Source organism: Rhineura floridana, chromosome 7 (assembly GCF_030035675.1).
Source record: "Rhineura floridana isolate rRhiFlo1 chromosome 7, rRhiFlo1.hap2, whole genome shotgun sequence".
Lineage (NCBI taxonomy): Eukaryota > Metazoa > Chordata > Lepidosauria > Squamata > Rhineuridae > Rhineura > Rhineura floridana.
In genome coordinates, this window is record NC_084486.1 from 6,883,243 (window position 1) to 6,906,622 (window position 23,380).

At 40.5% G+C, this 23,380-nt stretch overlaps 1 protein-coding gene across 8 annotated transcripts in view; it reads left to right on the plus strand.

The window, feature by feature from the left end:
* The window catches only part of LOC133388692 (neurotrypsin-like), a 70,794-nt gene that overhangs the window by 36,493 nt on the left and 10,921 nt on the right, over positions 1 to 23,380 (plus strand). For all 8 annotated transcript variants that reach the window (XM_061634779.1, XM_061634782.1, XM_061634776.1 and 5 more), the window contains 3 exons: positions 2,961 to 3,039; positions 16,846 to 16,968; positions 17,350 to 17,630. In XM_061634779.1, coding sequence (XP_061490763.1) covers positions 2,961 to 3,039; positions 16,846 to 16,968; positions 17,350 to 17,630 — 483 coding nt within the window. The remainder of the gene's footprint in view (positions 1 to 2,960; positions 3,040 to 16,845; positions 16,969 to 17,349; positions 17,631 to 23,380) is intronic.

A 23,380-nucleotide genomic window follows, 5' to 3' on the forward strand; every position in this document is an offset into this window, starting at 1 on the left:
TAGTGGTGGAAAGCCCTCTGCCTAACATCTTGATGAACCACTGCTAGTCTGAACAAACAATTATTTATAGGCTAAAAGAGCCAGTGATCTGATGGTATAAGGCAGCTGTGTGTGATTATGAACAGCTTTCTTGCTTAAAAATCAAGGTTATGGCTACTAGAAGGTCTAATATTAGAGGACATATGGATAGTGCTTGAAGCGGATAGGGTGTTTGTGCCATCTACAGTCTTCTTAGCATTTCATCCAAGCACCCCAGTTCCTGCCTTGCCACATCCACAGCCTTGCTGGTTGCTGCTGGCCAGGGTGGAAGGTGAGGGGTATTTTCCTTCTTTTTTATTGGTGCATCTGAGGAGCCCAAGGATCAGGCTCCTTGGGGAATTCAAAGCCTCCAGTGTCCCACCCCAATCCTGACAGTCCCTGTTTCATGACTTACTGCTGGCAATGGTTTATTGCCTTCTAGGAAGGACCCAAGGATAGGCCTGTAGTGGAGACTCCCACCTCCAACAATGGTGGTCTTCTGTCGGCTGCACCCTAACACACCCATCACCCAGCGAAAAACATTTGGCATTAGAACTGGAGAGTTAAAGGAAAACTTATTCCATAATACATTTGTTAGTCTTTCTCCATGTATGGAAGTGAAAGTTGGACAGTAAAAAAAGTGGATAAGAGAAAAATCAACTAATTTGAAATGTGGTGTTGGAGGAGAGCTTTGCACTTATCATGGGCCACGAAAAAGGCAAATAATTGGGTGTCAGAACAAATTAAACCAGAACAGTCACTAGAAGCTAAAATGATGAAACTGAGGTTGTCATACTTTGGACACATAATAAGAAGACATGATTCACTAGAAAAGACAATAATGCTGGGAAAAACAGAAGGGAGTAGAAAAAGAGGAAGACTAAACAAGAGATAATAATAATAATAATAATAATAATAATAATAATAATAATAATAATAATAATTTTATTTTTGAGTCGCCTATCTGTCTGGGTCAACAGACACTCTAGGCGATGTACAATAATATGAACACAAAATAAACACAATATACATATCAAAACAACCATAATTAATCTAAAATCAATCTTCAGTTAATCCAGTATAAAACTATTGATTCCATAAAGGAAGCCACAGACCTGAACTTACAAGATCTGAACAGGGTGGTTCATGACACATGCTCTTGGAGGTCACTGATTCATAGGATCACCATAAGTCGTAATCAACTTGAAGGCACATAACAACAACAAAGTCTTTTAAGACTTTTTGTTAACTTAGGGCTGATACTCCATCAAACTGTATGTATATTTTAAACTTCTAATCAGTGTATGCGTCCACAATCTTTATGTCTCTCTATGACTGCAATTGATTTGTAGATCAAATGTGCAAAATGTGTATGCAACATGCATATTTTATTCTATGTAAGCATTTTCCCCATTTTAATCTGTTAAACATTTTGTGAAAGTTAGGGGCCCAAGAGAGGGGATGGTTATCTTTTAATTAAAGTTTATTTTCTTATCTTTTCAAATTCATTACACAAATATCCATTAAAGGAGTAGTTTAGTTTAGTTATTTATTTACGGTCATAGACCCAATCTGTTACACACAACATAATTGCATATCCTTGTACAAAACATATACATTAAAACATTGGTTAGACAATTCATTTAATTTATAACGATAAAATATTATTATTTCAAAAGCTCGAGGACTATTGAGCTTCCAAGTGTTGTACTTGGGCCATATATATAAATTTAGCCACTATCAAAGTAGTTTGTTTGTTCCGACCAGATAGTAAATAACGCAGCTTATTTTTTGAAGGCATTGTAGATATGTTCTCTATAATTTTTGATAGAAATTCTACCCATATAGAATCATACAAAGAACAATCAAATATTACATGATACAACATTTCGATTTTTCCAGTCCCACAGGGGCATATACGCTTTTCATATGGTATACCTTGGAATCTCCCTAAGAGAAGAGCTGAATGTAAAGAATTGAATCTGGCTTTCGTAAAAGCCAGACGCAATTTAGGGAGTATAAGAAGATCTAGATGTGCAGCATAATGGGACGGTGTAGGGATTAAGTTAAAATATAATGGTGAACAGGTCTTTGTGGCCATTGAGATGTTATTTTGAAAATCAATGTCTTTAAGACGTGTACAAATTGATAATTTGGCCATAGAGGGGGTTTGTGTGGATAAATAGGCTGTAGATAACCCTATAGAAGAAAGTTTCGACCCAATATTTCTATTCCAACTTGCCACATATGAATCACTCCACATTCGGTTTAAATAGCCCAGGGGCTGCTCAAATGATATTTTAATCCAATATTTTGAGGCTAACAACCACGCCTAGGATTCTAAGGACGAAATACCAGCCTCCAGTCTGAGAGCTGCCGCCGGGGCACATCTGGGCACACCCAGAAGGCGGCAAAGGAAGTTGGTAAGTACTGCTTCTATTGAAGCATTAAAAGCGTGATCCATATTGGGGAACCATATAACAGCTGGGGGATAATTTTTAATTTGAAAACCTTGATGACTGCTGGAATATATTTCCCCCCTTTGTAAAAGAAATAGCGGAGTAGGTGGTTTACTGAGATTCTTGCCTTAGCTACCATGGCTTTTATATGAGCATTCCAGCTTAAGGACGAATGGAAAATTATACCCAAATATTTGTATTGGGAAACCAGGGCTATTTGTTGTCCGTTAACTTTCCAAAAACCCATATTTTTCTTTGTAGAAAACACTAAAATATTAGTTTTAGAATAATTTATTGTTAAGAAATTTTGTGTGCAATAAATCATAAAGGTTCTTATTAACCGTCTGAGTCCCATCTTGGAGAGGGATAAAAGGACAGCGTCATCTGCGTATAGAAGAAGTGGGCAGGGTTGTTCCCCGAGTATTATCAGATTGTGTTGAAGGGCTATGATGTGCTTCCTAATCACTTTGGCTTTATTGGCAGGTTCAATATTTGACATATGTGGACTGCGCTTGCTTCATCACCGCAAAAAAAGGATAATTGGTGGAAACAAATCTCTCAGGTACCTCACTTGCCTCTTGTTGCTTGGGAAGGCAGAGTGGCTGCCACCTGGGTTTAGCTCACACTTATTTCATGAGAGCCTTTGGGCATTTACATTTATTGAGAAAACTGCTTCCCTGGATGGATATGAAGGTAGATGAGGCCTCTTGAAAGCTGACACGTCTTTGCTCTGATTGTAAAGCAGTGCCTTTTCCAAATCACAGGAACAATGTAACAATGAGGATGACCCTGTTGTATCTGCCCCATATGTATGAATGCTCTTAGTGTCATGGAAAAAGGGATAACTGTGCTCATCTCACACCGTGGGATTTATGCCTGGTTTTTTTTGTTTTTGTTCATTTGTTTGTTTTTAGTACACCAAAGCAGCCAGACTTGGGAAGGAACGGTCACTGACCCCTGGGAAGAAGTAGTTTTTTGCCGGGAGGGTATTCTGGGATTTTCCCTTCTCCTTGTGCTTTGTTTATGCCTCTTGACTTCTACAGTCTTTGTTTTCTTCACTCTGGGGACTTGATGTGGCAAGATGGATCTGGTGCCTTGTAGGAGTGTTTGCCTCCATTAGTCTCTAATGCTTTTTCCTCCCAAGGAAACATGCCTGAGAAGCACAACTTCTAGAACTTCCCACCATTTAAGGAAGTAGGGAGTGTACAACAGAAAGATATGTTTTATATCACTTTAAAAGTAATTACCCCCCCCAAAAAAAATATCCTGGGCATTGCAGCTTAATGAGATGATTAAAATTACATTGTTACCCATCTACCCCCAAATTTTAATCCTGGGGTTCCGTATGGTTAGGGAATGGCTAACAAACCTGTTTTAAATCTGTATTGTGGATATGCCTTTTTGGGTTGACAGATGAAATTCTTCCCTGGAATAAACAAAATAGTCTGGGATTTCTGGAGTAATAAGGGAACATCTCCAGACAAGAGGCCAACTAGATATATCTGATGCCAGATATGCAGTGTGTTCTGTTCATTCAGCTTCCTTTGCCTCTTGGTACTTTCTAGGCATGGTATTATTTGGTGCCATTTACTAGGCACTGATATTAAGAGTGGACAGCTGATTTGCTTTATGTATAATTAACAACAGATTAATCATTGCTGCTGGTAAGGATGGAAAGATCTATCAATTTTGGTTCTCTTAGCTTCGCATTTTTCCAACCTTAAATTACTTCACATTAATGCAGCAATTTGCGATTAAAAAAAAAAATCCTAATGAAAATTATCCAGTATTTTACTGTGAACTTCTGTTGTGACCTAGGTTGGGAGGGGAGGCATCAACGAGGGCAACACTGACTTGGAGGACTGGGTCGATGATCTGGGGGAAGGGATTAGCAGTGAGGAGAGCACACAGCGCGCCCAGACCCCTGACACTGTCAGTTCAACTCCCTCCGATCATGGCCCCCTGCTGAAATGCAACCTGAACTGTCAGAGACTGCCCCATTAGAGATTGGTCCATTAGACACGCTCCCCTCACCTGCACCAGAGGCACTGCCTTGCCAACCTGACATTCCCTAGCCAAACGCCCTGCAACTTCCCATGCTTGAGCAGACAGATAGGCCCCACCAGTCGGAGGGGGAAGCTGAGGTCCATCCCCCATCACCCCATGCTCAGAGGCTTCAGAGGCAGGAAGTTCAATGGACGGAGTTGAGGAGGAGCGTGAAAGCTAAGCCTACTTATGTTGACTCGGGGGGGGCTAGTTGCTGAGTCAACATCTGAGAGCTACGAAGTCATGCTTAGTCAGTGTTAGTTCAGGGCAAAAGTTCCTTGAAAGCACAGAGATTAATGAGCCGCAAAGCTTTTTTTTTATCATTAATTTTTATTCAAATTTTCAAAGACAAAAAACAAAACAAAACAAAAATAATTAAACAATAAAATAAAATGTTGACTTCCGATTTGTCGCAGATCAGTTATAGGTCTACAATATATAACAATCCTGTCTCTTAAATTATATTATAAAATCACTTTCCTCCAGTAGTTATCTTAATTAATCATCAAATCTCATAAACATTACTTTATTCTTTCCACAAAAAGTCAAAGAGAGGTTTCAATTCCTTGAGAGATATATCTTTCAATTTTTCTCCAAATAAACATGTCGATTAATCCATCTCGTTCAAATCTGTTAGGTCCAATAATTTCAATAGCCATTCTTCCATTATCAATGTTAATTCCATCTTCCATCTTCAATAATCCTGTTAAGTCCAGTAATTTCAGTAGCCATTCTTCCATTATCAATAATCCTGTTAAGTCCAGTAATTTCAGTAGCCATTCTTCCATTATCAGTATCCCATAATAATCTTGTTGTCATAGCCATAGTCCAAATGAACATATAGATTAATCCATCTCATCAAACCTGTTAGATCCAATAATTTCAATAGCCATTCTTCCATTATCAATATTAATTCCATCTTCCATCTTCAACAGTCCTGTTCAGTCCAGTAATTTCAGTATCCATTCTTCCATTATCAGTATCCCATATTAATATTGCTGTCATAGCCATAGTCATATAATAAGAGTCTAATGGGAATTTCCTTTATCACAAATATTTCCTTGCCATCAATTCTGAATACGTTGCTGAAATATTGTTGTAAAGTCATATCTCTATTCTTCTTTTTTACAAAATGCACTGGCTCATCTCTTGAGAATTTTTCCATTGTCACATATCTATAGTTAATTCCATAGATTTTTTCTATGTCAAGCTCCATCACATCATTCCAGTCCAGAAAATTATCCAAGACATTGATAACTTTATCTCTAATATCTTCATTAATTTCTTCAGAGACAACGTTGAATTCCAAACAGTAAACTTTGTTTCTAATATCCATACACTCCAGATCTTTTTCCAATTCCACATTTGTTCCAGTCTCCAGGGCTTGTATCTTCCCTTTAATTTTTCTTTTCTCATCTCTAATCTCATCAATCTCCTCTCTCACAAGATCCCCTATTTCTTTAAGCTCCTGCGTCATTTTGCCAAATTCAATTTTCATCTCCTGTCTACCCTGTCTCAGGGTTTGTTTCGTTATCTCAATCTCATCCATTATTTTCTGAAACATAATTTCTTCCATGGTCTCAGCCACTTTCCTGATTGCCATTCTTAAAACCACGAAAACAAAAATTATTTCAGCCACAATTGGGTTAATATTCCAGGCTTGATGACATCACAGTGTAGACAGTACAGCCTGCCTTATCTCTTATTTGTTCAGGAATACAAAACAAATTTAGTTCCCAGCTTCAAAACAGTTAGTGGCGTCGTGAACAAGTAGATTCGTCAAAATGAAATAGACCAAAAAGAAAATAGTCCCGGACATATAATACTCCAAAGTTCATAAATCAAATTTATTTATTTTTTTCCCTCCTCGAAATAGAAATCCCTCTTCCGTTTGTATCTTTAGAATGCACTTCCAGGCCAGCTTTTTGCAATAAAAACAAAGATAAGCTTTTTCAATTTCTTTCCTCCTTAATTTCATGAATAAAAGAGAAGAGTTATAACTCACCCAGAAATTCTTTATAGCTGATTCATTGACAAATCTCTTTTTGCTGCAACGATTTAAACCAAGTGAAAAAAAAATAGAAAGAAGGATGCTTGCCTGTTAAAGTCCGTTTTTCTTTGAAGAAAAGATAAACGTGTCGCTTAATCAGTTAGAGCTTGTTGGAAGTCCGTCCGGCATTGCTGGCTGAACCTTCTCTCATAAATTAATGAAATCCAGTCCTCCCAACAAAAACAGGCTTTTGTGGTTAATGTCTACGTTTCTCCCTGCCCGGGAGAAAATCTTTACCAGTCAAAAAGAACGTTCTGACTGATTTTTAAACTGAAAAAGCTTCTTCTGAGATGAGAGCTCGTCTCAAAAAGCAGGCACAAGCAAAGTCACCCTTCCCGGAAGTCGAGCCGCAAAGCTTTTGATGTATCTATAACTTTAATAAAAAGAGAAAAAACCACAGGCACATCTGCAATTGAGTCCTTCCACAATGGGCAGAACGGTTTGACTCAGCCACCACCTCTTACAACTGATGCCTCCATGACAGAAAGAATGGAAGCAAGTGGCGGAGCAGGGGAGGACATTCACAGAGCTGTCAAAACCTTGATAACCGAAGTCCAGAGCCTCAGAACTGAAACCCAGTCTCTTCGAGCTGAGAATCAAGCCTTGCGCCTCCAGATAACCCAGCTAGTGACCCAGGGGATCCCCACACAGCAAGCACAGGGGCCCGTCCCACCCTTGCCAGCACCCTGCATCAAGTCTCCGGTGAGAATGCCCGCCTGCTAGAGTGGAAAAGTGGAGCAATTCACCACGTTCATAGCCCAGTGTGAGCTTTACATATAAGTGCTGCAGTCGGAATTCCCTAATAACGATGTGAAGGTGGCATTCATCATCAGCCATGGCCAAGATCTTTCGGGACCTCCAGAGGAGAGAGACTGTATCCCGCCAACTGGGAAACCTATGGCAGGGAAAGAACTCTGTGGGGACATACAGTAACACCTTTTGTATCCTGGCCCAGGAGATGGACTTTAACAACTTTGGGTTAATGTTCTTGTATCATGTGGACTCAATTCAGAAGTACTGGACCAGCAGTCAAGTACTTTCCCAGAGCTGGTGTCCAGCTGTGCCTACAGATAGGCAGTCGGCTAGAGGGGCGGCAGCAGGAGTGCAAAGTGGAGACAGTGCGCTCCTTGCCTCCCTTGCCACTCCCCCGCACCCACATTCCCCCTGTGTGGGAACCTCAGCACCATTAGGGGTAGAGCTCATGTAGATTGGGGGAGTGCACCTGCATCTGACGGAGGTGGAGAAAGAGAAGCAACAGAAGGAGGGACTGTGACTATATTATGGGAAGGCTGGACACCTGGCCAAGGCATGTCCCTCTAAGTCAGAAAAAGCTCTGGTGCAGGAAAACTTCAAATCCCAGTCCTTGTAGAGGTCCATGAGCTGGGATCGACTGTAAGCCAGTGATCTCAAGATAAGCCTCTCCAACCAAAATCCACATTACACTTGCCAGTCCGCCTAGGCTTGTCTACAGGGCAAGAAGTCCAGGTGTTTGCGATGGTGGATTCTGGCACATCTAGCAACTTTATGGACCTGGACTTTGCCAAAAGGCACAACGTGCCAATGTTTGAGCTCAAGTTGCTGCTGTTTGTGGAGACCATAGATGGCTGGCCACTGAAGTCTGGAGTTGTTGCCAGGGCCACTATCCCACTGAGGGTGGAGATACTGGCCACGTGGAACTGATGTCCTTCTATCTAGCCACCTTGCCCTGCTTCCCTGTGGTGCTGGGCATGACCTGACTGGCACAGCATGATCTGGTCATCTCTTGGAAGGAGGCCATCATGACATTTCAATTGGACTACTGTGAGCAGCACTGCCAGCCCCCCGAGAAATCCATCCCTATAACGCTGGCAGCTACATTCCTACCTGAGGAGACTTGTCTTTCTGTAAACTACAATGAGTTTAAAGACATGCTTGAGAAAAAGGAAGCTGCCCAGCTGCTCCCCCATTGCCCTTACAACTACGCCATAGACTTAATTCAAGGGGCTAGCATTCCTTCAGGGCTCATGTATTCCTGTCAGAGCCAGAGCTGGTGGTGCTGAGAGAGTTCCTGGATACTAGTTTACAGAGAAGGTTCATACAGCCATCCAAATCTCCTGCTGGAGCCCCGTTGCTGTTTGTTAAGAAGAAGAATGGGGAGTTGCGTCCTTGCCATGATTACAAGGAGTTAAACCAGATTACTATCCCCAACAGCTACCCCCTGCTTCTCATCAGCGAGATGTTAAGAGTGCCTACGTTCAGCTAAAATCTACACCAAGCTGGATTTAAATTGAGTTTACAATCCAGTCAGAATCAGGGAGGGGGATGAGTTGAAAACTGCCTTCAAGGCCCACTAGGGATGTTTCAAATATCTGGTCATGCCATTCAGGTTGTTCAGTACCTCAGCTGTCTTCCAAAATTTCATGAATGATAATTTCCAGGACTACCTAAACCGCATCATGATAGTCTATTTGGATTATATCCTTATTTCCTCTGACTCTCCTGAACAGCACGAGGCACATGTGAAGGCGATGCTGCAGAGACTGCGAGACCACCACTTGTACGCCAAGCTGGAAAAATGTGGATTTCCAGGGTTACCGCATCTCTCCTTTAGGAGTTGAGATGGACCCAGAGGAAGTACACTGTGCGCTCTCTTGGCACCCCCCCCAACCTTCAGCATTTTCTGGGATTTGCTAACTATTACTGGCACTTCATTGCAGCCTTCTTGAACCTAACAGCCCCCCCCTCACTGAGGCTCTGGATCCTTTCATTGGTCTGAAGCGGCTCAACAAGCGTTTGAGGAGCTGAAGCAGCTGTTTTCCTCAGAGCCCATACTTCAGCATGCAGACCCCAGCAAGCTTTCGTTGTGGAAAGTGATGTATTGGACATAGCCATCAGAGCAGTGTTATTACAGCCAGCCAAAAAGGGAGGGGACTTACATCCCTGTGCTTACTTCTCCAGAAAGCTGTCAAGTGCTGAGAGAAACTACACGGTTTGGGAGAAAGAACTACTAGCCATTCATGATGCATTCAAGATCTGGCATCATCTGTTGGAAGTGGTGCAGCACAAAGTGGAAGTTCATACTGACCACTGAAACCTAGAGAGTGTACATACAGTCCGAAAACTGAATTAGTGGCAAGTGCGGTGGGTGCAGTTCTTTGCCAGATTCCACTTCCACATTAATTACATTCCCCAGGCACAGAACTGCCTGGCTGATGCAAGCCAGAGTACTGTAGACAGCTATTGGTGGAAAGTATCTGGTTTTCCAGAAAGACAAAAAGGGGTTAAAAGGCAGAGCTGCTCAAGGACACAGCAGCTGGCACAGAAGCCATAAAACCTTGAAAATGAAACTGCACAGTGTGGGGGTTGTTAAGTTAGTGGAAGGAAGGTGTTTGCTACTGTCTGTTTGAATTTTGTTGAGCTTTGCCAGTAAAAAGACTCATCTTAACTAAAAGACTGGACATTGTCTTTGAATCACTTCGGTGCTCATACACTCACTACTGTATGCCACGCACATACACGCATCACACACCAACAAGTACAAGGACACGCATCCAGCAACACAACTACGTCTCATCATGCCTTTAGAAAAAATGGGTGCCAGCTGCCCCGATCTTTGGTTCAAGGATTTGCACAGAGCCCAAGAGCAAGACCAGGTGTGAGAATTGGAGCAACAATTGCAAGTCTGTATGCCTGGATTCTCTCAAAGAGGAGGGATGCTCTATCACTAAGAGACCCTGTATGTGCCTCCAGGAGAGTTGCAAGCCAAGGTCTTTCGCCAATGTCACTTCAGGACATTTTGGAGTTTTTAAAACTTTGCAGGTGGTCACGCGGGACTTTTGGTGGCCAAGGATTAAGCATGACATAGAAAGATATGTACAATCCTGCCCTATGTGCATGAGGGCAAAATGCCCCGGGGCGACTTGCGGGTTTGCTGAAGACTCTTCCCATGCCCAAAGGTCCCTGGTGAATGGTGACGCTGGACTTCATCACAGATTTACCCACTTCCCAGGGGAAGACAATTGTTTTGGTGGTTGTGGATGCTTTCAGTAAGATGGATCACGTCATTCCTGTGCAGGACTGCCCACTGCCCGAGAGACAGCCCAACTATTTGTGGACCACATTTTTAGGTTGCACAGACTCCCCACCAGTTTGGTCTCGGACCAGGGAACCCAGTTCACAGCTTGATTCTGGTGTGCGTTATGGCAGCTGCTACAGAGCGAGCTAAGGTTGTCATCTTTGCACCACCCCCAGATGGATGGGCAGTCAGAAAAAGTGAATGCTACCTTGGAGCAATATCTTTGCTGTTACATAAATTACCAGCATGACAACTGGGTGTCCTTACTGCCCCTGGCTGAGTTTGCCTACAATAATTGTGTGCACATCTCTGTTCAGCAGATGCTGTTCTTTGCCAACTTTGGATACCACCTGTGCACTTTGGCCACCCCCGGCTCTAATCTGGCCGTCCCAGCAGTGACAGCGTTTGTGCAAGAACTGCAGGTAATGCAGCAGTTGCTGCAAGCGCAACTCTCATGGGCACAAGCCGACTACAAACAGGTGGTTGACCAACACCGCCAGCCTGGCCCAGAGATACAGGTTGGTGACAAAGTGTAGCTTTCCACATGATATTGGCCCACAAGGGTTCCCAGCCATAAACTAGAGGCTCGGAGGCTGGGACCCTTTGAAGTAGAGGCTCAAATAAACCCAGTGACGTTTCGTCTATGTCTCCCCACTTCTTTAAAGATCCAACCTGTCTTTCATCACTCCCTGTTAACCCCAGAGAAGCCACCAGACCCCCATTGAGCACCCAAGGCTCCACTTCCACCTGTAGTGATCAGTGGTCGAGAGAAGTTTGAAATGGAGCAGATCCTTGATTCCTGCTGGCACCAGGGAAAGTTGCAGTACCTGATCCATTGGATGGGGTTGACTTCCGGGAAGGGTGACTTAGCCTGTGCCTGCTTTTGAGACGGGCTCCTGCCTCAAAAGAAGCTTATTCAGATATATCAGTCAGTTTTTTCTTTTTTTTTTTGACTGATTAAACTTCTCCCGGGTAGGGAGAAACGAAGAGATTAACCTCAAAGCCTATTTTTGTTGGGACGACCAGATCTCATTAATTTATGGGACGAGGTCCAGCCGACGAAGGTGGGACGGATTTTCAACAGCAAGCTCTATCTGTTAAAGCGAACGTTCATCTTATCTTCTAAGAGAGAACGCACTAACAGGCAAGCACCCTTCTTTCTATATTTTTCTTTTACTTGACTTAAATTGTTGCTGTTTAAAAGAGATTTGCCAGATTGATCGGTTTTTGACATCTCACTGGGGAGCCGTAACTTCTCTCTGCTACGCACTAATTAATAGCTTATCTCTGTTTTTGTTGCAAAAAGCTGTCCTGGATTTGCATTCTAAAGATATACACAGAAGAGGGATTTCTATTCCAGATTTTTATTTTGAAAAATATTATACTGTTTTGAGACTACTCTCTTTTTGGTCTATTTTATTTTGACGAATCTGTTTCTTGACGATTGCCATTAATTGTTTCGATCCTGGGAACTGCATTTTGTTTACTTAACTATTGGAGAGATAAGGCTGTCTGCTCTGTTTATACTGTGATGTCACCAAGTTTGGAGTATTAACCCAATTGTTGCTGAAATAAGAAGTGGTTTTCCTATATTTTTCTTTTAAAATGGCAATTAAGAAAGTGGCTGAGAATCTGGAAATAACTATGTTTCAGAAAATAATGGATGAGATTGAGATAATGAAAATTGAATTGAGTAAAATGAAGCAGGAGATTAAAGATATAAGGGTCCCTGTGAGAGAGGTGACCCTGGAAGGGGTCCCTGTGAGAGGGGAGACCCCGGAGATTGGAACAGGGGTCCCTGTGAGAGAGGAGACCCTGGAGACTGGAATAGGGGTCCCTGTGAGAGAGGAGATCCCGGAGATTGGAACAAACGTGGAACAGGAACAAGATTTGGAGTCTATGGACTTTAGAAATAAAATCTATTGTTTGGAACTCAATGTTATCTCTGAAGAAATTAATGAAGATTCTAGAGATAAAGTTATCAATGGCATGGACTATCTTCTGGACTGGAATGATGTGATGGAGCCCAATATAGAGAAAATCTATGGAATTAACTGCAGCCATGTGACAATGGAAAAACTTTTAAGAGATGACCCAGTGTATTTTGAAAAAAAGAACAGAGATATGATTTTACAGCAGTATTTCAGCAACCTATTCAGAATGGATGGCAAGAAAATATTTGGGATAGAGGTAATTCCCATCAGACTCTTACTATATGACTATGGCTTTGACAGCAAGATTATTATGGAATACTGATAATGGAAGATTGGATATTGAAATTACTGGACTTAACAAGACTACTGAAGATGGAAGATGGAAAATGGAATTACTAGAGATAATAGAACAATGGCTATTGAAATTACTGAACCTAACAGATTCTGATGTGATGGATTAATTGAAATGTTTATTTTGACTATGGTTATGACAATAAGATTATCATAATTAGTAATGAGATGGATTAATCGATATGCTTATCTGGAAAAAAAAATTGATAGATATATTTCTTAAAGAATTGAAACCTCTCTTTGACTTTTTGTGGAAAGAATAAAGTAATGTTTATGAGATTTGATGATTAAGTAAGATAACTACTGGAGGAAAGTGATTTTATAATATGACTTAAGAGACAGGATTGTTATATATTATAGACTTATAACTGATTTGATCTTTGACAAATGGGAAGTCAATATTTTACTCTTTATTTTTTATTTTTGTTTTTTTTTTCTTTTTTTCTTTTTGTTTAACTATTTTTGATTTTGTTTTTTGTCTTTGAATGTTTTATGATTTTGTCTTGTATGTTTTATGAAAATCTGAATAAAAATTATTGAAAAAAAAAAAAAATAGAGTGATGTCATGGGGTCATTTGGCTATTGCTGTGTATTGATCGGCTCCTTTCATGCATGGCTAATGCGGTGGCATTGATGCACAAAACTGTGATTGGTAGGCAGCAGCATAATTGCCAAGGACACTGGGTGAATGTCTGTCAGTGTTGCTATGTTGATTCTTCTTTAAAGTAGATTTTATCTTGCTGTCTACTTGGCTGCTTAAAATACTTAGGCTTGTGACTACATTATGCCAATGCTATGTCAGTGTTTGCAGCCACTAGTGTAGCAGCACCATAGGACTGCACTGCCCAACTGCAATCCTAAGCACACTTACTTAATGGAGAGTAAGTGTAACCGAACTAAGTGAGGCTTACTTTTAAGCAGTGCCTTTTGGGGGGTAAAAATGAGATGCTGGTACTCATATCTTGATAAAAGCATCACGAGTGCCAGCACAAAATGGCTGACATGGGCAGCAAAAAATAAAATAAAAAAGGTGATGGTACTCCATACCAGTGAGTAAAATAAAAGAAAGCACTGCATCTAAGTAAACTTGCAGAAAATCATGCTGTATTACAATATGCACTTATTTGGAATGGAATTGTACTCTCCTTGGAAACAGGGAGATCCTTGGGCCATTGATATAATTGCTTCTAAGTATCCTCTACTATAGAGCCCATTCAGCTCTGTTATGTACCAAGGAGCTTGGTGCAATGAAGCAGCTGGGAAGATGGTTTAACTGCAAATGGTGGAAAACTCAAACCAAATCCAAATGAACACAAGTGAGATCTTACCTTAGAGCCTGTTCTATACAAATGATGGTGAAGCAAATACCTTTTTGTTACTATTAGGTTTGTGAAGTGCCATCCAGTGGAGCTATTCTGAGTGGTCTTAAGCTTTATTTAGCTAGGCCTGGGGGCTGATTTTAAGAAAATACAGGTGGCCCATTATAACTTTTTGTTTTTGTTTTTGGCTGAGTGCTTTGAGGATAAAAAACACACACATCCATCATGATTTGGATGCCATTAAGTTTCCATTTATGTCATTTATGCTTTCCAGTCATAATTTATTGAATGAATGTCATTTTTGAGGCTTGAGGTTATAACAGACAAAGTGCTTGAGAGTCAGTGTAGTGTAATGGTTAGAGTGTTGAACTGGGACCTGGGAAACCAAAGTTCAAACCTCTGCTTGGCCATGAAGCTCACTGGGTGACCTTGGGCGAATCACTGCTTCTCAGCTTAACCTACCTCACAGGGTTGTTCTGAGGATAAGATGGAAAGGAAAGAGAACCATGTTTATACGCCACTTTAAGTTCCGCGGAGGAAAGGTAGGCTATAAATGTAACACATAAATAAATGTTTGCTTGATTTGTGCTCCTCCTGGCTCACAAGACTGAGGAAAAGAGAGGTGGCTTCAGGGCCGCTGAGAGCTGGCACTAGGCCCGGGGCAAGATGCATGATTGAGCCCCCCTCCCTAAATCTTCCTACAAGGTTGTTATTTTCTTTAAACAAGTTTTTAAGTGACTTAGGTTGAAGGTGTGTCTGCAAAGCATAGCATATTATATAATAGATTTTAGTTTTTATTTAATGTATCATCTAACAACTGAAGTAAGTTGCTGTGTAGATCCACAGAACTCTTATTTTGTTTAAAGTCTACTACATAAATCTGTTGAGTGAGGCCATTTGGAGTGAAATGGCATCCGTATCCTGGTGTGTTGAATATGTATCTGAGATCATTAGTGGACTGGATGAGGATCACTGAATTGAGGCTCAATCCAGTCAAGATGGAGGTGCTATTGATAGCTTAATCTAATTGGGTAGCATCCTGAATGGGAGGATTATAAATTCAAGTATGCACTTTGGGGTGCTGTTAGATCTAGCCCTGTCACTTGATAATCATCTGGTATCTATGGCATGGAGTATCTTTTGCCACCTGAGACTTGTGCACCAATTGTGAACTTGTGGCCCATCCTGGACAGAGGCAGTTTGATCATACTTAGTCCACTGCAATGCTTTGTATGTGGGTCAAATTTTGAAGATGACTCAGAAGCTGACAACATCAGAGCTATGTCATCGGCAAAAAGATTGAGCAAATGGGTCTGACCATTTACTGTAACCCCTTTTATTAGGGGGTTGTGTCTTATTGCATTCGCAAGAAGTTCAAGTGCTAAGGCAAATAAAATAGGCAAAAGAGGGCAACCTTGTTTTGTACCTTTGTTTATGTAAAAGTGTTTGGAATCTCTACTATTACCCTAATGCAAGCAGAAGTGCCCTTATATAGTGATCTCAAAACCTGAAGGAAAATAGGACCAAACTTCATGTGTTCTAGTATAGTAAATAAGAAATTCCAGTCCACTTTATCGAAGGCCTTGGTGGCATCTAATGACGCCAAGGGCATTTAACTTTTAGTGTGGAAGATTGCTTTCAGTATCCTGCAGACTAAGCAAATGAATCCAGCTTGGTCAGGGTGAATATAATTTGGGGCTAAGTTGGCTAAATGATCTGCAAGTTTAGCATCTACATTTATAAGGGATATCGGTCTGTAAGACTTGACTGATTCCTCATCTTTGCCTGGTTTAGGCAGAACAATAATACATGTGGCTTTCCAAGAATTTGGGATTTGGCCACCCCTTTGAATATCTGTAAAGAGTTTCTGTAAGAGAGGGGTTAATAAATCTTTGTATTTTTTATAGAAAGCACCACTATAACCATCTAGACCTGGTGTTTTATTTGGTTTAAGTTTGTTAATAGCATTTGAGATTTCCAAAACTGATATTTCCCTGTCTTTTAAATTGTTTTTATATTGTTTTAAATTTTAAAATTGTGTTTTAAATTGTTTTTAAAATATGTGTGTTAAATTGTATATTTGTTTTAATGTTTTTGATTGCTGTAAACTGCCCAGAGAGCTTCGCCTATGGGGCGGTATACAAGTGCAATAAATAAATAATAAAATAAATAAATAAATAAAATTCTGAAGTAGAAATGTGCAAACAAATGTGAATCTATTTTTAAAAAGACCAGATTGTGGAGGAGTGGAGGGAAATTTGATGTACTTGTCCTAAACACTATCTTGCATTGAAGCAGCACAGAGTTCTTTGCTCACCACTGCCAATGGTATTCTGTAGGGCCCAAGCAGGTGTATTCCCTTTGCTTCCTATAATTGCCTGTTTTCCTAGCCTTTAGTTGAAAACTCTTTGTGATTACTCTTTCTGTGTGTAGCACCAAGCACCAATAGGTTTCTTTCAGTGCTACTAGCAATACTGGGGAATACTGAAGGTTCCCCCCACTAGCCAACAGAAAGAGTTACAAAAAGTGCAGATAAGCTGAGGGTGGAACCTCCTTCACATTGCCCCTCATTCTGTCTGTGTGTCTTTCACATTGCCCCTCCTTTCTCTTTCAGAGGAGGTTGGCCTTGGCAGGTCTCACTTCGTCTAAAGGGGTTTCACAGAGATGCTCGTCTGCTGTGTGGAGCGACACTTATCAGCAACTGCTGGGTGGTTACAGCAGCACATTGCTTCAAAAGGTAACAGGCTGTCTGTACGTAAAAGAGTCCTTAAAGTGCACATGTATAAGGCATGGTAGTCATTCTGTTCCCACTAACTCATAAAAGCCCCAGTCTACTGCCCTCACCTAAAATACCTGCTTATGCAGAAACAGCCTCCCTTCTGTGAACGTCACCAAGAGCAACAGAGGTGGTAATTTTGTTTATTTATCTTATACAATGCCATCAGTTTTTATGGTGTCTTACAGAATATCATAAGCAAAAAAGGCATAGGTCCATGGCCCAAGGAGCTCCAATCTAAATTTTAATCTTGAAGAAGAGAGGGAGAAAACTGCCTAGCCTGAAAGGAGGTATCTCTATGAAGGAATAATAATGGGCTAATGGATCACTCTCTCTTGCCAGGTTTGGAGTAGACGTACGGCGCTACCTGTTGCGGGTGGGAGACTATCATACTGCTGTGAGAGATGAGTTTGAGAGAGAGCTCCCTGTGGAAAAGATTGTCCTTCACAGGAACTACCAGTCCAGCAGTAACGACAATGACATTGCCTTAGTCAGAATTCGAGGCAGAGATGGCAATTGTCTCTCCTTCAGCCATCATGTCCTTCCTGTGTGTCTTCCTGACAGGAAGGAGAAGTCTGCTATAGACAGACAGGCCTGCGTCATATCTGGCTGGGGAGATACAGGTAAGAATTGGAAAGAGATAGTAAGAGTTGGGAGGTCTGTTCTGCGCATCTGCTGGTGTAGGCTTTGGATATTCTTTTAGAGCGCTCACTATGGTCATAAAGAGACAAAGTAGACTTCAAATTAAAGCACAGAACAAGTTAATTTGCTGAAAAATAGTTGTTGTTGTTGTTGTTATGTGCCTCCAAGTCGACTACGACTTATGGCGACCCTATGAATCAGTGACCTCCAAGGGCATCTGTCATGAACCACCCTGTTCAGGTCTTGTAAGTTCAGGTCTGTGGCTTCCTTTATGGAATCAATCCATCTCTTGTTTGGCTTTCCTCTTTTCTACTCCCTTCTGTTTTTCCAAGCATTATTATCTGTTCTAATGAGTCATGTCTTTTCTTTATGTGTCCAAAGTATGATAACCTCAGTTTCATCATTTTAGATTCTAGTGATAGTTCTGGTTTAATTTGTTCTAACACCCAATTATTTGTCTTTTTTGCAGTCCATGGTATCTGCAACGCTGTTCTCCAACACCACATTTCAAATGTGTTGATTTTTCTTTTATCCGCTTTTTTCACTGTCCAACTTTCACATCCATACATAGAGATCGGAAGTACCATGGTCTGAATGATCCTGACTTTAGTGTTCAGTGATACATCTTTACATTTGAGGACCTTTTCTTGTTCTCTCACAGCTGCCCTCCCCAGTCCTAGCCTTCTTCAGATTTCTTGACTATTGTCTCCATTTTGGTTAATGATTGTGCCAAGATATTGATAATCCTTGACAAGTTAAATGTCCTCATTGTCAACTGTAAAGTTGCATAAATCTTCTGTTGTCATTACTTTAGTCTTTTTGACATTCAGCTGCAGTCCTGCTTTTGTGCTTTCCTCTTTAACTTTCATCAGCATTCGTTTCAAATCACTACTGGTTTCTTCTGGTATCGTCTGCATATCTTAAATGATTGATGTTTCTCCCTCCAATTTTCACACCTCCTTCTTCTTGGTCCAATCCTGTTTTCCTTTTTTTTTTTTTTTTTTTTTTTTTCCAATAATTTTTATTCAGATTTTCATAAAACATACAAAACAAAATCATAAAACATTCAAAGACAAAAAACAAAATCAAAAATAGTTAAACAAAAAGAAAAAAAGAAAAACAAAACAAAAATAAAAAATAAAGAGTAAAATATTGACTTCCCATTTGTCAAAGATCAAATCAGTTATGTCTATAATATATAACAATCCTGTCTCTTAAGTCATATTATAAAATCACTTTCCTCCAGTAGTTATCTTACTTAATCATCAAATCTCATAAACATTACTTTATTCTTTCCACAAAAAGTCAAAGAGAGGTTTCAATTCTTTAAGAAATATATCTATCAATTTTTTTTTCCAGATAAGCATATCGATTAATCCATCTCATTACTAATTATGATAATCTTATTGTCATAACCATAGTCAAAATAAACATTTCAATTAATCCATCACATCAGAATCTGTTAGGTTCAGTAATTTCAGTAGCCATTGTTCTATTATCTCTATTAGTTCCATTTTCCATCTTCCATCTTCAGTAGTCTTGTTAAGTCCAGTAATTTCAATATCCAATCTTCCATTATCAGTATTCCATAATAATCTTGCTGTCAAAGCCATAGTCATGTAGTAAGAGTCTGATGGGAATTACCTCTATCCCAAATATTTTCTTGCCATCCATTCTGAATAGGTTGCTGAAATACTGCTGTAAAATCATATCTCTGTTCTTTTTTTCAAAATACACTGGGTCATCTCTTAAAAGTTTTTCCATTGTCACATGGCTGCAGTTAATTCCATAGATTTTCTCTATATTGGGCTCCATCACATCATTCCAGTCCAGAAGATAATCCATGCCATTGATAACTTTATCTCTAGAATCTTCATTAATTTCTTCAGAGATAACATTGAGTTCCAAACAATAGATTTTATTTCTAAAGTCCATAGACTCCAAATCTTGTTCCTGTTCCACGTTTGTTCCAATCTCCGGGATCTCCTCTCTCACAGGGACCCCTATTCCAGTCTCCAGGGTCTCCTCTCTCACAGGGACCCCTGTTCCAATCTCCGGGGTCTCCTCTCTCACAGGGACCCCTTCCAGGGTCACCTCTCTCACAGGGACCCTTATATCTTTAATCTCCTGCTTCATTTTACTCAATTCAATTTTCGTTATCTCAATCTCATCCATTATTTTCTGAAACATAGTTATTTCCAGATTCTCAGCCACTTTCTTAATTGCCATTTTAAAAGAAAAATATAGGAAAACCACTTCTTATTTCAGCAACAATTGGGTTAATACTCCAAACTTGGTGACATCACAGTATAAACAGAGCAGACAGCCTTATCTCTCCAATAGTTAAGTAAACAAAATGCAGTTCCCAGGATCGAAACAATTAATGGCAATCGTCAAGAAACAGATTCGTCAAAATAAAATAGACCAAAAAGAGAGTAGTCTCAAAACAATATAATATTTTTCAAAATAAAAATCTGGAATAGAAATCCCTCTTCTGTGTATATCTTTAGAATGCAAATCCAGGACAGCTTTTTGCAACAAAAACAGAGATAAGCTATTAATTAGTGCGTAGCAGAGAGAAGTTACGGCTCCCCAGTGAGATGTCAAAAACCGATCAATCTGGCAAATCTCTTTTAAACAGCAACAATTTAAGTCAAGTAAAAGAAAAATATAGAAAGAAGGGTGCTTGCCTGTTAGTGCGTTCTCTCTTAGAAGATAAGATGAACGTTCGCTTTAACAGATAGAGCTTGCTGTTGAAAATCCGTCCCACCTTCGTCGGCTGGACCTCGTCCCATAAATTAATGAGATCTGGTCGTCCCAACAAAAATAGGCTTTGAGGTTAATCTCTTCGTTTCTCCCTACCCGGGAGAAGTTTAATCAGTCAAAAAAAAAAGAAAAAACTGACTGATATATCTGAATAAGCTTCTTTTGAGGCAGGAGCCCGTCTCAAAAGCAGGCACAGGCTAAGTCACCCTTCCCGGAAGTCAGACTGTGTGTGTTTGAATGCTGTATTTGGTATGATAGCATACTGTTTGTATTTGCTAAGTGCATGCAGGCAATGGTAAACCACCTCTGAATACCGCTTACCATGAAAACCCTATTCATAGGGTCGCCATAAATTGGAATCGACTTGAAGGCAGTCCATTTCCATTTTTCATGCACGTATATATGAATGGCAGGATATTGGAGTATGTGAAGAAAGAATGGGTGCAGGAAAGGTGGTACACAAAAAATACATCCACAAATGTATAGAGCTCTTTGTTTATATTTTCATAATTTCAAGGTTTGAGGGATAATCCCAGATGGACACAACTACTGACTTAGCTGCCAGCTACCCTAGTGTTATAGAACTCAGCAGATGATCACATAATACACATGGATTCTTCCTAGATCTCAGTCTGTATGTCCCCAAATCATCCTGATACTTTTCCTATGATCAGTATCTTGGAAGTAGGGACCAGTAAAATAACATAAAATCTATGCCCCTTGCAGATTGTTAATCAAAGATGAGTACTCCAGCAGCCACTGCACGACCACTTTCTCTACAAGCAGCTGAGCAGAGCTGTAATGTTCAGAGTGATAATCCCAAGCAGAATTCTTGGGCTTGTAGCGAACTAAATTTTTCTTAAGAGTAGACCCATTGAAATTAATGGACCCAAGTTAGTCACGTTCATTAATTTCAGTGGGTTTACTTCTCTGAGCAGGACTAGCGCTGGATACAACTCAGGGTCTTCACTTCATCCATAGGTTTTGGTTGTGCTGGAAACTTTTTAGAGTGCTTACTGGCACAGATTCTTTATGTAGTGCTGGGATCATTGATCTGGTATGCTGCCCTCCTTAATTCCACTCCTCCACATAGCCCACCATACACCGCTTTTGCACAGGCACAAGAAACCTCCAAATCGTTCTTGTAACAATCATGCTGCTGACCTCTGGGTGTAACAGGGTTCATGACAGCCCCAACACCAAACATATGTTAAAATAGTTGAGGACTTGTCTTGGTATTCTCAGGACTTGTCTGCACCTATCTGGCCCCTGTGAAAACCTAGGGTCATTTTCACAGAAGATTAATCCTGGGATAAACCAAGGCTATTAATGAAATACATAAATGGAATGTCTGAGGAACAAGGGTCTCAAATTCCCCCCCCCTTTTGGACTGGGCCTTCTGTGTAAAACAGGGATGGGGATCCTGTGGCCCTTCAGAAGGTGCTGGACTCCAACTCACATCAGTCCCAGCCAGCATAGCTGATGGTCAGGGCTGATGGCAGTGGTAGTTTGGAAACATCTGAAGGCTCACAGGGTTCCCACCCCGGTGTAAAATTTTGAAAAAACACACTAATCACCTATTTCTCAATCTGTGTTCCTCCCCAGTAAAACAGGATTAATTGGTTGCCTTTTACCAGCTTCTTTGTGCAGTTTTTCTGGCCTGTTTTAGACTTTTGCCACCTTCAAACCCTGAGTCACAATTTTGCATGTACTTCTTTCTCAGGGCTGCTATTTTTGTATTTGGCTCCAGCTAGTGAATCTTGGGGGTTCTAGTATAAACCATACCCACAAATCTGAAGTCTACCTGCCCCATACTACAGGGGCTAGAAACCTGATTTCTTAGAAAATGAAAAGTGAGCTTTGCATATATCCAAAATACAGTCTTTGACCCTGTTGTGAAGGTTGGATGGGGGAAGCTACACTTTTCTTCTGTGTTTTAAGAGTTGGTCCTGTGCCCACTGTAATTCATACACCTAAAACAGAGTAACATAAGTTTAAAAAAGTCCTAGGCCCTAGCAGCTTCCATTATCCACAGTTGGAGATTATGTCTAAAATTCTCCAACATCTCTGAATGTATGGAACGTTAATCTAGAGGGAACTCTAGATCAGAGAACCCACACAGGGGAGAAACCTTATAAATGTCTGGAGTGTGGAAAGAGTTTCAGTCGTAGTGAAAGTCTTACTTTACATCAAAGAACCCACACAGGAGAGAAACCATATAAGTGTCTGGAGTAACATCTTACTGCACACCAAAGAACCCACACAGGGAAGGAAACAAAAATGTGTGAAGTGTGGAAAGAACTTCTGTCATAGCAAAAGCATTACTTTGTATCAGATGAAGTGGCTGCATCATGGCCCTACCTTCAGACTGTGTCCCTGGACATTATCCCTTCCCCTAGAAGCTGTTGACATGGACTCTAACATAAACAGTAAGCAAGGTTTATTACTGACTGGCCTGTTTTGCCTCTTTAATACGAAGAAGCGTATTCCTGTCTCATATTAGCTTATACTATTTGGGCAGATGCAAGTCACTAAACCTTGTGGCTAATGTTACTAGATTGCAACCTGCCCTGGGACCTGATGGTAAAGGAAAGGTATTATTATAGGCCCACTAGCCTTTTAGCCTGAGTAGACGCGGGGACAGAGTTGACTTCTGTGCTTGTTGCAGGGTTTGATCATGTTCTCTGTTTCTCTGTTGAGTGGATCATCATTGCAGATAAGCTGTTGTTTCAAATTAGGGTGTTTGTCAACAAGGAGAAGCCTGTCCCTGAAGCCCTGAGCAAAGGAGGTGGAATGTTAAGATGACAGTTACAAAAGGAACACATCTTAACATCTTAATATTCAATCGATTTAATGCATTTTACATTTAATATTTTAGTACTGAGTTTTGTAGTTGTTTATATGTTTAATTATGTTTAGGTATTTTTGGTATAATTTTTAAGTTTAATATATGTTTTTAAATTGT